Source organism: Talpa europaea (genome assembly GCF_964194135.1).
Source record: "Talpa europaea genome assembly, chromosome: 7".
Lineage (NCBI taxonomy): Eukaryota > Metazoa > Chordata > Mammalia > Eulipotyphla > Talpidae > Talpa > Talpa europaea.
The window spans coordinates 33,361,073-33,376,743 of record NC_140074.1 but is presented as its reverse complement, the minus strand read 5'-3'; the positions used below and the strand labels follow the sequence as shown (position 1 = coordinate 33,376,743).

The 15,671-nt window shown below is 41.8% G+C and overlaps 1 protein-coding gene across 1 annotated transcript in view; it reads left to right on the top strand.

The window, feature by feature from the left end:
* RCL1 (RNA terminal phosphate cyclase like 1) overlaps positions 1-15,671 on the top strand; it is a gene marked incomplete at its 3' end in the record, with an annotated part of 51,493 nt that overhangs the window by 27,270 nt on the left and 8,552 nt on the right. The window contains exons 6-8 of the mRNA XM_084238465.1: positions 6,291-6,416; positions 8,096-8,252; positions 12,616-12,719. Coding sequence (XP_084094591.1) covers positions 6,291-6,416; positions 8,096-8,252; positions 12,616-12,719 — 387 coding nt within the window. The remainder of the gene's footprint in view (positions 1-6,290; positions 6,417-8,095; positions 8,253-12,615; positions 12,720-15,671) is intronic.

The following is a 15,671-nucleotide window of genomic DNA, read 5'->3' as shown; positions in this document are numbered from 1 at the left end:
ATGCAGCTTCTTGAAGCCCAGGTCAGTGCCCCGATCCAGAGGAGTCAGCATTTGGCTGGGGAGATAGGCGAAGAACTCACAGCAGGCTGCTGCTGATTCCCTGTGAGGTACTCTTTCCAAGAGTGGTAGAAACAGAGGTCAGTAACCAGTTTTGGATTGTGGAGTATCTGAGAGGGAAATTTTTTACAGGAAACAGTAGTAAAAAGAAAGATCAGGTAATTTGATGAAGAGAGAGTTGAGAAGATTCTTTCCCTTTAAAAAAACATGAGCTGGCAATTATTTGATTATTTATGTAGATTAGGTAAAACAGATTTAAGCCTGAGAGAGGGAGACTTATTAATCAATGTGGCAAAGTGATTAAAGCACAGATATTGCAATCACTGCTGTGGGTAGTGACTCTGGTGCTACCACTGATGATAGGATCTTGGCCCCAAGCTTTGGTTGATTCAGTTATCTTTGGACCCACTATACTATGACATGGTATAGTGTCATACCATACCTGCAATGAAGATTATATGAGGATGAGGTATTATTTAATATGATGTGCTGGGCTTGTGTATGCTGCTGTTATTTTTATTTTTTTTTTAAAGATTTATTTACTTATGCATATGAGAGCTGGGGTACGGGCCAGAGGTGTGGGGGGTGAGAGGATTCACCAGAGACAGAATAGGGAACAGAACAGGCAGATTGACCGAAGTACATTGCTGAGGGGAGCAGCGGGTGAGACGGGACAGGTCTGCTGCTCCATGTGGGTTGTTTTTTGGCTGGCCGGCCGGCAGGGCGTGCTATAGAGGCTGCTACAGCTTCATAGGTTGCGTCTTAACCCTTTGTGCCACGAGCGGGGTCCCTGCTATTATTTTTATTATTGTTTGACAGGGGATGGATTAAAGACATGATATGAAGGTCTGTGATAAGGATGGCTCTTGATCCAGCTGTCTGGAGGTGATTTGAAGCGGGTTGGGAGGAATTTTGAATTGTGACTCAGTTAGGATTTGGTCAGGGATAAGAGTGTGACAGTGGTGGTGGATACAGTTTGGTGTAGTAACCAAAGAAAAGAAAAAGGCTGTGGAACAACAATAAGGGCCCTGCTGAGGCTGCAATTGTATCATGGTGCCAACTGCATGACTGTGTGGCTGTGTATAGTAGCAGTTGGCAGCAAGAGAGAGTAGAGACAGCAGGAGGGCCAGTTTCATCCTGGGATGGTTATGGATTGACTGGGTGAGTGTGTGGAAGTCTGAATTGGAGGGAGTATTGATGAGCGTTTTCTTTGTAGTGACGACCAGTGTACTCCTTACTAGTAATGTAGTAGGGGCTTGCCAGTCAAGAAACCAGGTGGTCAGGGGAAATCTTAGAAACCGTAACAGGTTAAAGATTCAGTCTAGTGAAAGTAGATATGTGTGCTGTGCAGAAGAAACAAGCAATTGTGTTGAGGGAAGTGTGTTTTTGGATTTCAAATATTAAAAGTGGTAAAATTCTATGTGCTGACAAGATCTGGGTAAGGGCAGGTGTTGGATGCCAGGGCACTTGATAGGTTTGGGGAATGACTTTCTGGGGGTTAAAGGGAAGTTTGACAAAGTAGGTAAAGTCTTCTCAGGATTGGGGAAGATGCTTAAGGTCAAATTAGTATTCCTCAGGGGACTTGGGAGGAGGTTTTATTTGGATGAAAAGAAGTGTGCAATGAACTAATTTTTCAGAGACCCAGGTGAACTTATTAGTAAGTGAAGAGGACGTGGAATAGGATAGGCCTCACAACCACCAGGTAGAGAGAGCTGTTGTTGAGATAAAAGATCAAACTTACACTGTTGCTTGAAGTTCTTCTAAGGATCAGGAACAGTGAATTTATATCGAAAAACGCTGGATATGGTCTGTTCTCAGCATGGCTTTACCAGAGTCCTTCTAAGGGGCGCATCCCCTGCATGTAAAGAGAGAGGGTGAGGGAGAACTGGCTCCTGTTCTGGGAACCCCCAGGTGCGTAGTTAAATTGACTTCTGAAGGTGACGTTTAACTCTTATATTCTCTGATTTTGAGGAGATTAAAACAGGTTATGGAGAAATGGAAATGCAATATGAGTGTTTGTTTTCTTTTACCAAATATGTCTTATTGTTTCAGTTACTTATAACTCAAGCCTTGTTTGTATTAATGGAAACATTGTATTTCACCATATAAAGGACCCCAAATTAAACTCTTTGATGGTCATTGAATTTTCTTCTGTTTTTCACTGTTACCAAAAATATTGTGGCAGTGGCCTTACACCTGAAATCCTACCTCACTGCCAGGACTATTTCAATTTGGTTATTCTCATTTGAGATTTGTTTTCTTTTTGCTGTATCATGGCAGTGAACTGTGCTGAGAATCTATCCTCGCTAGTCTAGAAATGTGATTTCCAGCATGTGTTTTTTTACAAAGTCTTCTGTTAATAATACGAGTGTAACAAGGCTGTCATACTCGAGTCCCTCCTGTACTCTCTGTACTGGGTGCACAAAACCTTCTGAGGAGGGCTTTGATGACCACACTGGGAAATGGGGAAGCCCCTGGGGTTGTATGGATGAGAATGTGAAAGCTAAGAGAACTGCTGTGCCCCTAGGCACCTGCGGTGTGACTTTGTTCCTCCCTGGCTTCTTCGTGGTTTTCTTTGAGACTTTCTTATGTGGAATCTGAGCCAGAAAGACTGGTGAAGTCCTGAGTCCCACCCCTTTCTTTTTAAAGATTTATTTATTTTTATACAAGAACCAGGGTACAGGCCAGATGCACGGGAGGGTGAGAGGATTCACCGGAGACAGAGTGGGGAACAGAACAGGCAGAGTGACCAAGTACACTGCTGAGGGGAGCAGCGGGCAAGAAGACAAGAGAGGTCTGCCTTGCCGTGTGGGATTCTCGCCGGCCGGCCGGCTGAGATCAAACCCATGCTGCAGAGGCTGCGTGCGGACAGCTTCACAGTGCAACGCTCAACCGCCTGCGCCACTAGGAAGGCCCCCCACCCCTTTCTTGAGGTGGGGTAGGACATCTGAATCATCCTCAGTACACCTCTGCTTAGAGAACCTTTCTCTGAACTCCTGAGGAAAGTTATTGCAGCACCGGTCTCAGATCCCTGTCTGCAAACCAAATGTTCCAGCCACTGACAGAACTGCCCATTTTATAAACACCTCCAAGGAATGTGGGTTTGAATTGAGATCCAACCTTCTTGGCCAGTTTTGGAGCCTGGGATAAAAGAACTCCCTTTGGAAAAACCTTTAGCTGGTTTTGTGGGTTTTTTTGGTTGTTGTTTGTTTGCTTTTTAACCACTGTTGGGCTGAGCTTGAGGTTTTGTTCCTCATAGGAGGGATCAAGGTGGGAGAACTAGCTCTACTCTTGAGTGTGTTTGTGGTTTTAACTGAGTCACCCCCCAAAATGCATCTTTTCCCTTTGTGAGGGGCATAGGTTTAATCTTTGTTTAATGCCACCCATTCTCATTTTCTACCTACCTGATGCAGGATGAGAGAAGGGAACACTGTGTTTTAATTTTGTGATTCTGTCCCAGTAGTGATGATTTGGTATATAAGAATTAAAAGAAAAAGCTTGGGGTAGAAGCAGAAGATTGGAGAGAGTTGTAATTTTGGGGACAATTTGGTTTCCTTTCTCTAACCATGAAGGAAGGTGGTTAGAGAATCTCAATCTTTTCCCCCATTCCTACCCTCTCCCCCACTCTCCCTCTCAAATATACACAGTCTCTTTACCTTTCTCTGACCTTGAACAACAGGAAGGGAGAAGAATGGGGGGGAGCTTCTTATGGACTGTAACTATGAATCTGTCTTGGATAGAGTTCTTCATATGGTATTCATCAGTGGGCTTCAGGAGGTACACATTTCCCTGAAATGGTCTGCAGTAGGGTGTGTGTGTGTTTCAGAGAGTCGATAGCTTTTTATCACATTCCCCTGAAATTGTCTGCAATAGGGGGTATGTATGTTTAAGAGAGTCCATAGCTTTTTATCACATTCCTAGAGGTCTCTGGTTTCCAGAAGGATAAGAAACTATTTTGGATTTGAATGTCGAAGTAACAGTAAGAAAAGCAATAGTTAACATCCACTGGACTCTTGCCACCACCAGGCACTATGTGCTTTACATGCATTATTTCATTTGAGCTTCCAGACCCTGAGGAGAGTATTAATGATTATTCTTCTCTTACTGATAAGGAAATGGAGGCACAGAGACCAGCATATGAGATCAGAGTGACGCACTTTGCTGGAAATGGGATTTGAAGGTGGATTGTCTGATTCTAGAACTCATAGTCATTCCTTGGTAGGGCCTCCTTTCCAAGCCAGGTGGCTCCGTGGCGACTCTGAGATGTAGCCGACTTTAAAGCTCCTTTCCTTTTTTCATTTCACTGCCTGAATTCTAGCATAGGTTCTCTCTGGCCTTGAGTTGGTACTATTACCTTTTGGTTTCCACATCTCTGGAGGCATTAGGGGAGGAAGTTGTCTTTGGGAAGCTGGATCTATTTAATTTTGAATCTTAGATGTTTTCCTCAGTGTGAGTTCTGGAACCAAGAATCTGTGACCCTTGCCCCAGAATTACAGTGGGTATAAAATAAGATGATTATGTACCTGAAAGAGCTTTGGGAACCATGAATGCTCTAGGTTTTTGTGTTAAGATAGGACAGCTGTGCTTTCCTGGGAAGGGTGGGCAGCTTCAGAAGAAAATCATCCCCCAGGTCCAAAGGGTATGAGATCCGGGACTGTTTGTCTGAGATGCCTGTGGTCAAAGTACATTCTGGACAGAGAGGTGGTGATGTAACTGGGCTCTGTGTGCGTATTGAAAAATCCCTCTTTGCTCTTTCCTCATTTCGGGTTTGTCCTTTGAGTCAAGTCAAATATTTATCACATATTTTTGAGTACAAAACTAGTGTATTAGAGAGTTCTGAGTTATACAGAAATAGAGTCCTTTCCCTTGTGGAGTGTGTGGTCTTATTGAAGAGCAAGAACAAAATGTGTGTGTATGAAGGAAGATGTCTGGTAAGTTCAATTAGTGACCATAGGTGGGTACTGGGCTAGAGGGTTTCAGGAGAGAAAGAGAACTCTGGGCTGGAATAATGGAGGCAGGCAGTCCAGGTTGAAGAATTTGGATAATTTGGAAGGGTGGGGGTATGATGGTGCCAGACTGGGGATGAATACTGACCAAACTGAAGAGTTTTGATAGTGAGATCTGGAAGAGCTTAGAGTTACGGGGGGATTCTCATGGAGAAGGATTGTTTTTACAGTGGGGTGTTCAGGATGGATCATAAAAGGGAAGAGATGGCGTCAGTTTCTTTGCACAGTCTCTGAGCTTTTTGTTTCTCTAGCTCAAATGGAAATTGTGTTATTGAAAGTAATTTTTGTGTGCAGGGATGGGCACATCATATCCCTTGTTTTCCCTGTTGGAAACCCGATTAGGGTATTAGGTAGTGGGAGATGACATATTACCTCTCTGTTTCTATAATCCCTCATCCCACATACAGAGGAAGCTCTTGACTGTATATTGTAGATTAAAAGTGTTCAGTACATTTTTTTTTATTTGATTTGTGATTTAGGGACAGCAAGTCTCTGCATTCAAATCTAATATAAGCTACTAGTTTCCACTTTCTCAAATACCAGCCTTTTCATTTGAGTTACCAATTCCTTCCTTCTTTGCTTCCTGAGTGTGCTGTGTTGTAAAAGTGCTAATTATCAGTGTTATGACCATAAATAGCAGGTATGGGAAGCCTGTATCATTGACAAAATGGGGTAATTGATATTTAAATAACTGAAAATAGGCTCTGTAAGTTTAAAACAAATAAACCTTTTTAGATCTTTATAAACAGCAGCTGCCTTATGCTTGGCCTGACCCAGGTAGTGTCTATCCTTTCCTTTGGTCCTGAAAAAGAAAGATTATAGCAGTGAGGGGGGTCAGAGGATATTTCACAGGGAACCTGGCTGTTGTCATACAGTGAGAGAGTTGTCTTTCCATGTCCCAAAATTGAGCTGAACCATTTCTAGGGGAGGGAATGTTAGCAGGAAGTCTAGAAGCAGAATTGGGAAGTACTTTATGCTTTCCAACTCTCTATATTGCTTGATTTTTTTTTAACCAGAGCATTTTAGCTTTTTAAAATCGCAGTGTAAAAATTATAGAGTGATAAAAAAATTAGGTTGTGTTACTATAAAGTAAATATAGTTGGGAAATAGACTGTAATTAGAAGTCCTAGTTTGTTATTACAGTTCCATAGTATTTGCTAGCTTTATAACTGACTTTTCTTTGTTCTGGAGTCCCAGCAGAATGCCCTCCTTAACTCTAGGTTGCAGGTACTCTGTACGTGTATCACCTCAGATGGCTAACCGGATTGTGGATTCTGCAAGGAGCATCCTCAACAAGTTTATACCCGATATCTATATTTACACAGACCACATGAAAGGAGTCAACTCCGGAAAGTAAGTCAACTCCAAAAGTGTTTTTGGAGGCTAATTCTGAAGCTGCCCCAGCTATTTTCTAACTACTGTTCTGAATGACATTAATGCTGCCAGCTCTGAGGTTGGGCAGTCAGAGGAAGAATGATTTCAGAAATGATTTCCTTCTGACTAACTGTTGTCAGCAACAGGCATCTTTTGAGTGCCCATCATATGGAAAATGTCACAATGACCAGCACTGGGAGTGGAGGAGTCTAGTCCCTAGGCCTAGGGCAATGAAAGCCTAGTTATTAACAAATAGTGTCTTGAACTTTAAATCCCATCTACACTCTGTATACACACACACACACAAGTTCTTCCACCCTGAGTAAATAAAATCTAGTGAAAAAAATCTTCTCTTGGTCTAAGTGCCAGTCATCTTCTCTCTCCATTAAGGGGAACACACCACCAAATACTTCATGAACACATGTGTTGAATTGTTAAAGGAGGCGGGTTCTGTATTGTGATTGCATATAGCCTTATTGCTGGAAAGGCTGCTGCACCTTTCCTGGTAACACATTTACTTAAAAGTCATTGGGCAGGGCCTCCCCGTTGGTGCAGCGGTTGAGCACTGGGTTGCGAAGCTGCCCACAGCCTCTGCAGCACCAGTTCGATCCCCGGCCACTGGGTGAGGGTCCCACATGGCGCGCACACCTCTCCTGCAGCCTGCTGCTCCCCCCAGCAGTGTACTTTGTCACTCTTCCTGTTCTACTCTCTGTTCTGGCTGTGGTGAATTCTCCCACCCTCCTGTGTCTCTGACTATACTCAGTGCTTAAATAAATAAATTAATTAAAAAAAAAGATAAAAAAAAAAGTCATTGGGCAAAGTAGAATCGCTGTATCAAATCTGAAAATATTATGCAACAAAACTTGCTTTTAATTGCTTATGGACTGATTTTGTTACGTGTCAAACTGGTTGTCACTAAACTCCAAGTGGTCAAGAACACTTGTGGTTTACTATAGTGCCCCAAGTTCCTTGTCCCTGGATACTTCTCCAGAAATGTTTGTTGGATGAGTGAATGAATCAGCTGAGGTTCTGGACAGCAGATGTTAGGTTCTGGATGTTGGGGGGGTAGAAATAAAACAACATGGCACCAGCTCATTGATTATATTAATTGAATTCTGAATTTAGAGACGTCCCTTAGGGACAAAAGCATAAAGGTGTTAAGCCATTTCTGGCTTCTGTTGTATTTTTTATTATGGGGGGAAAAGCCTGATATTCTCAAGAGCTGTAATCAGATTATTCTCCAGGTTTCTTATACTTTCCAAACGGGCTGTGAGTAAGGGCTGAGTAAGTGCTATGGTGGAGAAGTGGCTTAGGCTCTGGAGTCTGGAAGACCTGTGTTTGAAATGTGTTTCAGCCACTTTCTAGCTATGTGGATGTAGTTAGTTAAGTTCTCCATTTCCTCATTTGTAAAATGTGGATGATGATATCTATCCTGCAGAGTTGTAGTATCAAAGCTCCTAACTTAGAAACTGGCACAAAATAGGTGCTAAGTGTCTGGGAGTCCTTGTTATTATATGTGTTGATGGTTAAAAATTCTCAGGGCAAGTTCTTTGACAGTGGAAGAAGGGTGTGCAAAATGCTGTTTGTCTTCTCTTATGTGGTGATTATGAACCCTATCTCATTATCCTTATTCAGTACCTATGCTTTTGTATCCTCAGGTCTCCAGGTTTTGGATTGTCGCTGGTTGCTGAGACCACCAATGGCACCTTCCTCAGTGCTGAACTGGCTTCCAACCCTCAGGGCCAAGGAACAGCAGTGCTTCCAGAGGACCTTGGCAGGAACTGTGCTAAGCTCCTGCTTGAAGAAATCTATAGGGTATGTCTACAACCTCTGCAGGTTCTGAAAGAGGAACCATCAGGAAGCGTTCTTCTCTCATATTTCTTGGCAACTCTCTTCCAAAAGCTTAAGCCAAGGAGTTAACCTAATCCTAGCCATTAAACAATTTAGCATGAACTAGTTTAGTGGATTACTAAACTAGTTTTAGAGCAGAGACCTAGCCCTGCTGGGTTGGAATGCAGGCTAGGTAAATTTTAATGGTGAGAAGAGAAAAGAACTTCAGCAGAATCATAAAGGGAGAGAAGGTAAAAAACCAAAGCAAGTGAGGTGTGACTGGCAGTTGAAGGCCACATACCACCCCGAGCAAAGTGTGTACTTTCTCTCAGTTTCCCCAGGTGCCCAATGGAAGGGGGGCATTGTTTTCCAGGGAAGCTGGAAATCTAGATTTGAATGTGACAACTGATTCAGAATCAAAATGACTTCAGCTTTTTTGATGCTGAATTAGTCCAATGTTTGATGCTAACTTTAGTGGTTGTAAAAGATGGGTAGTAACTAACTAGAAGTTGGGGTAAGTGATCAGGTTGCCCTGTTTGTTATTTTGTTCAGGAATTTGTCATCTAGACATTTGTGAGGAAAGAATGTGCATGCGTTACGTGCATCCCTATACAACTCTTGTTGACTTGGGCAGGTTTCTTTCCTCTGGTGACCCGTAGGGCCTCTATCTGACCATGGGAACCCTTCTCTTTCTTCCAGCAGATCTGGGGGAATTGGAAGCATCACATTACAGAACAGCTCAGTGGGAGCCTATAGGCACAGCTGGAGTTGGGTTTTATATCCCTATAAATAGCAGATCATAATCCCTCCAGGCAAAAGCATAGCATGTCTGTCCACAAGAGGAAAAAAAAAAAACATGCAGTCTGGGTTAGGTTATTTAATTTTTTTCTTTAATTAACTTCTACTTCAAATCATTTCATTGTCCTTGGTCCAAGGAGTTAACCTGATCCTGCCCATTAAACAGTTTAGCATGAACTAGTTTAATGGATTACTAAACTAGTCTTAGAGTAGAGACCTAGCCCTGCTGGGTTGGAATATAGGCTAGGTAAGTTTTAATGGTGAGAAGAGAAAAGAACTTCAGCAGAATCATAAGGGGAGAGAAGGTAAAAAACCAAAGCAAGTCAGGTGTAACTGGCAGTTAAAGACCAGTTTTATTTTTTGAAATCTTTAAGAAAAGTTCCTTTGTATGTGTTTAGGATTTTTAATTAAGAGGATAAAATAATGTATTTATGAATAATTCTCCATTCTGTGGCATGACATTATTTATTTATTTATTTATTTATTTATTTATTCATTCATTCATTCATTCATCCAAAGATTTATTTATTTATTTATTCATTTATACAAGCACTGGGTACAGTCAGAAGCGCGGGAGGGTGAGAGAATTCACCAGAGCCAGAGCAGGGAGCAGAGCAGGCAGAAGGACCGAAGTACACTGCTGAGGGGAGCAGCGGGCGGCAGGAGAGGTCTGCGCGCCATGTGGGACCCTCCTCCGGTGGCCGGGGAGCAGCCGGGGGAGGCTGCAGGCAGCTTCGCAACACAGCGCTCAACCGCTGTGCCACCGGGGAGGCCCATCATGACATAATTTAAATGAATAATAAAAATATTGCCTTTGAAGTTGTCATTTATTTTTACTTAAGTTTGAATCTTTTGATCTAGTCTCTCTTGTTCCATTTATGCCTCATCGATTACCAGTACTTCTTGACTTTATTTCAGGCTTCCTATGTGCACTATTTCCTGTTGATCTTTTCTGTCGTCTCCATCCACTACCCACCTCCACCTTCCCAGACCTAGGCTACATGTACTGCCTGTCACCACTTGCAGAGATGAAGTCCTTTCCAAATCCTTTCTAACACCTTCAGTCTAAATCTTCTCCTAAAACACTGATCTAATCTTTTCACTCCTGTGTTCAGAGACTTCCATTTGCTTCTCACTTCCAAGATAAATTAAAAACTCTTGACCAGCTCAGAAAAGCCCTACCTTAATATGCCTAATTCACCTTCTCCCTATGTTTCATATACTTATCTGAAGACAGCATGCAGCCCCCTTTTAGTCTCTGGATCGTGTTTTTCCACATTCTCTTGTTCTCATTCCTTCTCCAAATCTGTTACTCTTCAGGAGCCACTTAAGTTCCTTCTTCCCCAAATCCTCCCTCTGGTGCAGGGTAAGAAGCACTGGCTGTCCTATTGCTCTGCATAGCTTTGGCTTCAGGTTAAATTGTGTCTAGGTTCTGCTCATATATCACTATTGCAGTGACATTGAAACCATTCACACTAAGGATTGCATCCTCTGCTGTAGAGATCGCCCTGCTCTCTCCTTCCATGGTGTCCTATACACAGATCCTAGCATATTTGTTAGATTAAAATACTGGTCCAGTACATAATAAAAATCATTTGCGATTGGTGGAATGGCAACCATGGTGATAGGGAGCAAAGACTTAAAAAGAACAGTTTAATTTAATTTAGTTTTTTTTGTGCTTTTTTTTTTGGTTTGTTTTTTGTTTTAAAATATTTATTTATTTATGCATACAAGGCTGGGGTACAGGCCAGAGATACGGGGGGTGAGAGGATTCACCAGAGACAGAGTGGGGAACAGAACAGGCAGACTGACTGAAATACACTGCTGAGGAGGGCAGCAGGCGAACCAGGAGAGGTCAGCTTTGCCATATGTATTGCTCTCTGGCTGGCCAGGGATTGAACTCGTGCTGCAGAGGCTGTGGATTGCTTCATAGTGTGGTGCTTGACTCCTTGTGCCACCAGGGAGGCCCTAACAGTTTAATTTTAGACACTCTTATGAAAGAACAAATTTTTATTCTCATTCTTCTCCATAGTTCAGGTTTTCCTTTTTGGACCCTCATAAATGCTGTGATTTCTCTTACTGTAAAATTTGCTAATTAAGATAAATATTGTCCTTTATTAATTCAACTAGTTTAGAAAAAGCAATAGATTTTCATAAAAACTAGTAGTAGTATAAATCCCCTTATTTTTTTACTGCATTATCTGACAGAATGGCTGTCTGTTCTTGAGAATTGTTTTATTCATTAAAAGGGGGGTGTATTTATATAAATAGCATTAAAAGGAGGGGGGTGTATTTATATAAATAACAATGAGTGGCTACCTATTATATTCAAAATCTGGAAGAGTCTAGCCTTGGACAGTTGTGTTGTGGTCAGAAACTGGGTTTCTTACTGTGATGTCTACAAAATCTGTAGAAATTCAAGGTTATCCTGCTTTCACTTTATACAGTATTAGCTTGGGTTTTTAACTAAAATTATACTAGAAAGAATGAGCAGAAATAAAGACAGTTTTGGGCCTCCCCGGTGGCGCAGCAGTTGAGCGCTGGGTTGCGAAGCTGCCCACAGCCTCTGCAGTGCCGGTTCTATCCCCGGTAGCTCCCCGACCACCGGAGGAGGATCCCACATGGCGCGCAGGCCTCTCCTGCCGCCCGCTGCTCCCCTCAGCAGTGTACTTCGGTCCTTCTGCCTGCTTTGCTCCCAGCTCTGGCTCTGGTGAATTCTCTCGCCCTCCCGTGCTTCTGACTGTACCCAGTGCTTGCATAAATCAATCAATCTTTAAAAAAAAAAAGAAATAAAGACAGTTTTAAGCCACTAATTTAAACAGTAGTAGTATGCATCCAAAAGAAGCAAATGCCTGAAATGTTTGAGAAATTCAAGAGTGAAAGAAGAAAGAAAACCAAAGCAACTGTACTTCAGGAGAAAGTTTTTGAAATGACTTGTGCTTATTGATTTGGTGGGAAAAGATGAAAAAGTGGTGAAAAATAATACATAAGCTATAAGAATGGAAGGATGTGATTTCAGTAGTTCTCCAATTTTAACATATACAGAAAAAGATAAAGAGGAGAAACTAATGTAATATGGCAAGCAGTTTGGACCTATTTGAATAACTATTGTTAAGGCCCTTTAAGATAAAGGTCCTTTTATTTCTGAGTGACTGTGGTGTTTTATGACAGATTAAATAAATGTAAGTCATTGAGTTAATGCTTGGTAATTAACTATACATTTCCTAGAACTGATTATATATTTTTTGATTATATGTCCTGCTGTTATTTTAATTATGAAGGGAAAGTTTTATCTTTCACAGATAGACTTGAATGTCCATTCTGTTAGTTCTAGTTACTACAATTTGCATTGATTTAACTATAGTTGATGTAAAGATTACTCTTAAAAGATCCATGTTGTATTTTATCATTGCTTGAACATCACAATCTGGTTTTATGTGGACTCTGCTATTCTGGGTATCCTTTTCTGTTTTCTTTCCTCTTCTGTTTTGTTGGTTTTCCACTCTCTTGTTGGTATAACGATTAACTTTTAAAGTGTTTATGTTTATAGGGTGGATGTGTGGACTCGACCAATCAGAGCCTGGCTCTTTTGCTCATGACCCTTGGACAGCAGGATGTTTCCAAAGTCCTGCTAGGACCACTCTCTCCCTACACGTGAGTTGTTTTTTTGAACCTCTTTATTCTGTCCAGTTTAATCTTCCAGTTGTACAAGATGACAAAGGTGTTGTACCATGTATAGCCTGGTACTGTGAACATCTGGTTGTACTGATCCTTAAATGAGTCAGAAATTGTCATTCCTGCTTATTTTGCTTCCTGTTGCTGTCATTTCCTTATTCCCATGCCATTAAATTAATGTGATATCTAGTAGACAGTACTTGTGTCTGTACTTAATTTTTTTTCCATTTTAGGGAAAGTAAACTGGTTCTATTACAGCTTGGGTTTTGTTGTTAGTTTTTTTAAAAATCCCTCTTTCCTCTAGCTTTGTCCAAGATGGTAGGATGTGAACTGACTGGAAAGAAAGAAAGAGACTGAGTTTATAGGAATGCCACTGGACTAGTAGGGAGATGGTAGAAGTGAGTCTGAGACTATTACATGTTAACAGAAATTGATTGCAGAGGTATTAAATTAAGTACTCACCAAAAAGAGCAGCTCACATAGGAAGATGTGAATTATAACAGCACAGTGAAAGAAGCACTTCCCAGTGATAGTAAATGAAGTTGCTGTAAACAGCCTGTTTGAGCACTGTTATATCCCTGTGTGTGTATATACATGCTTATATACTTGAAGGTCATTATATGGCCATCTTTGGGGCAGAGGGGTTGTGTGGGAGAAAATATTAAGGTAGATATGAGACTGAACTGTCCTTTTTCGGTTATCATGGTACCGATGCTGTATATCTGAAAGGTACAGTACTGTGATAACTGAAGAATGGTGGTGCCATCACATTGAGAAAGGGGTGAGCATTGCCAATGGGCAGTGACTGTCAGAATATGGCCTGCGACTGTTGGGTGGAGGGCTGGAGCATGAAAGAAATTCTTTGGGATATTTCTTCTTTTTTTTTTTTTAAAGATTTATTTCTGCATACAAGAACTGAGTTACAGGCCAGAGGCATGGGGGGTGGTGAGAGGATTCACCAGAGGCAGAGTGGGGAACAGAACAGGCAGAATGCCTGAAACACACTGCTGAGGGGAGCAGCGGGCAAGTCACAAGAGGTCTGCTGCACCATGTGAGTTGCTCCCTGGCTGGGGATTGAACTTGTGCTGCAGTGGCTGCGGATAGCTTCATAGGTTGCGTCTCAACCCCTTGCGCCACCAGGGAGGCCCAGTTTCTTTCTTCTTTTGAGTTGGTGTTGAGAGGCTTTTTTGGAACAAACAAATGAAAGAGAATACATTCTGTTTGGCAGTGGGGGAAGACTGATAAGCAGGAAACTGGTGAGGACCACATTATCTTCTGATAGCTTGTGTAAAGTATTTCGTAGGACAGGAAACCTGAAATTGAGTAATCCTAAGAGGCACACTAACATCAGGAATCCATCCTGCTAAAATAGACATTATAGTTAAGGCATCTGGGGAGGAGATGAGGGTTGGGAGTACCGTATCCTAGTACACAGATTCTCTTCCCTAGAGAGCATTCTGGAAGCACCTGATAGCTCTGCAAACACCATGGCTCTCTTCACCTTTTTCGTTTCATTGTTGCTGCTTTTCCAGCCTCTTCCTCATTGCAGCTGAAGGCCTGGCTGCTTGCACAGCACTAGGCTGTGTCATGTGGCATTGGCAGAACATTGTGAAAAATGGAATATATATTTAATTTTTATTTTTCTTTGCCCTTTTGTTTTGTTTTAGACATTTTTTTCACTTTGACTTCAGGGCCTTATAAAACTTGGAAGTCAGCAAACTCCCTGGAGATGGTCAAAATGTGACTGGACATATAAAAAATTCCCTTGTCCTCCTTGACACCCTCTCTTCCTCAGCCCTTCACCCCTATCAAACATTAATGGTAATGTCTTATTGTCAAGAATCCTTGCCTACATTTATTATATCTCTTGGAAGCAAAGTGTCTGTTCTGAATATAGCTTTACACAGGGAGTAGGACAAATTGCAAAACTATTTTGAGACTAGGGTTGGGACTTGCAAGACATTCTACCTCTGGATTACTAGCCTCTCAGGCTTCATGCAAGAGGGGCTGCCAGGCGGTGGGAAAGGGTAGCCTCCCTTTTTCATAAGTTAACACAAGAAAGGGTAAGAGATTTGGCTTTCTAAAAAGTTGCATTTTTATGGGACCCTTTTACCCTTCATTACTGTGGGAGGGGACAGTAGTTCAAAATGATAAAGGACAAGGATGGGAGGAAATGTGGGTCCTTCAGGAATGATAGGGAAAGGTAACATTGTGTGTGTACAGTTAAATGTGGGAAAGGGGCAAAATCCACTGGGGCAGTTGAGGTAGGGAAAACAGTTTATCCTAGTTGGATTCAAGAGTTTTAGAGACCAAACTATCTCACATATTTTTATGTGAAGTTAAAGTCAAAGGAATCTGTTTTTGAAGACCTCAAATTTCTCAAAGAAAAATAGAAACAAGATCTTCTTGGTTTAAGAAAATGTATTTCTCCTGGCACCTTGCACATTTTGATGTGTATAAATAGGTTTTAAAGTTTCTTTTTTTTTAAAAAAAAGATTTATTTATTTATGCATACAAGAGCTGGGGTACAGGCTAGAGATGCAGGGGGTGAGAGGATTCACCAGAGACAGAGTGGGGAACAGAACAGGCAGATCGACTGAAGCACACTGCTGAGGGGAGCAGTGGGTGAGTCAGGAGAGGTCTGCTGCGCCATGTGGGTTGCTCCCTGGCCAGCCAGGGATCGAACTCATACTGCAGAGGCTGCAGATTGCTTCATAGTGTGTTGCCTAACCCCTTGTGCCACCAGGGAGTGCCAGGTTTTTAAGTTTTTGCTTAGGGAGAACTGGGATTAAAAGACGGTTTTTTTTCTCCTTTCAATGTTATGTTCAAACCCTTTCTGGAAAATAAGGGTCTCTATGTTCTTTCTTTATTTTCTTCTTCCCTTCTGTCTTCAGGAGATTGCCATTGTTTATTGGTTGTGTTACTTGAGAA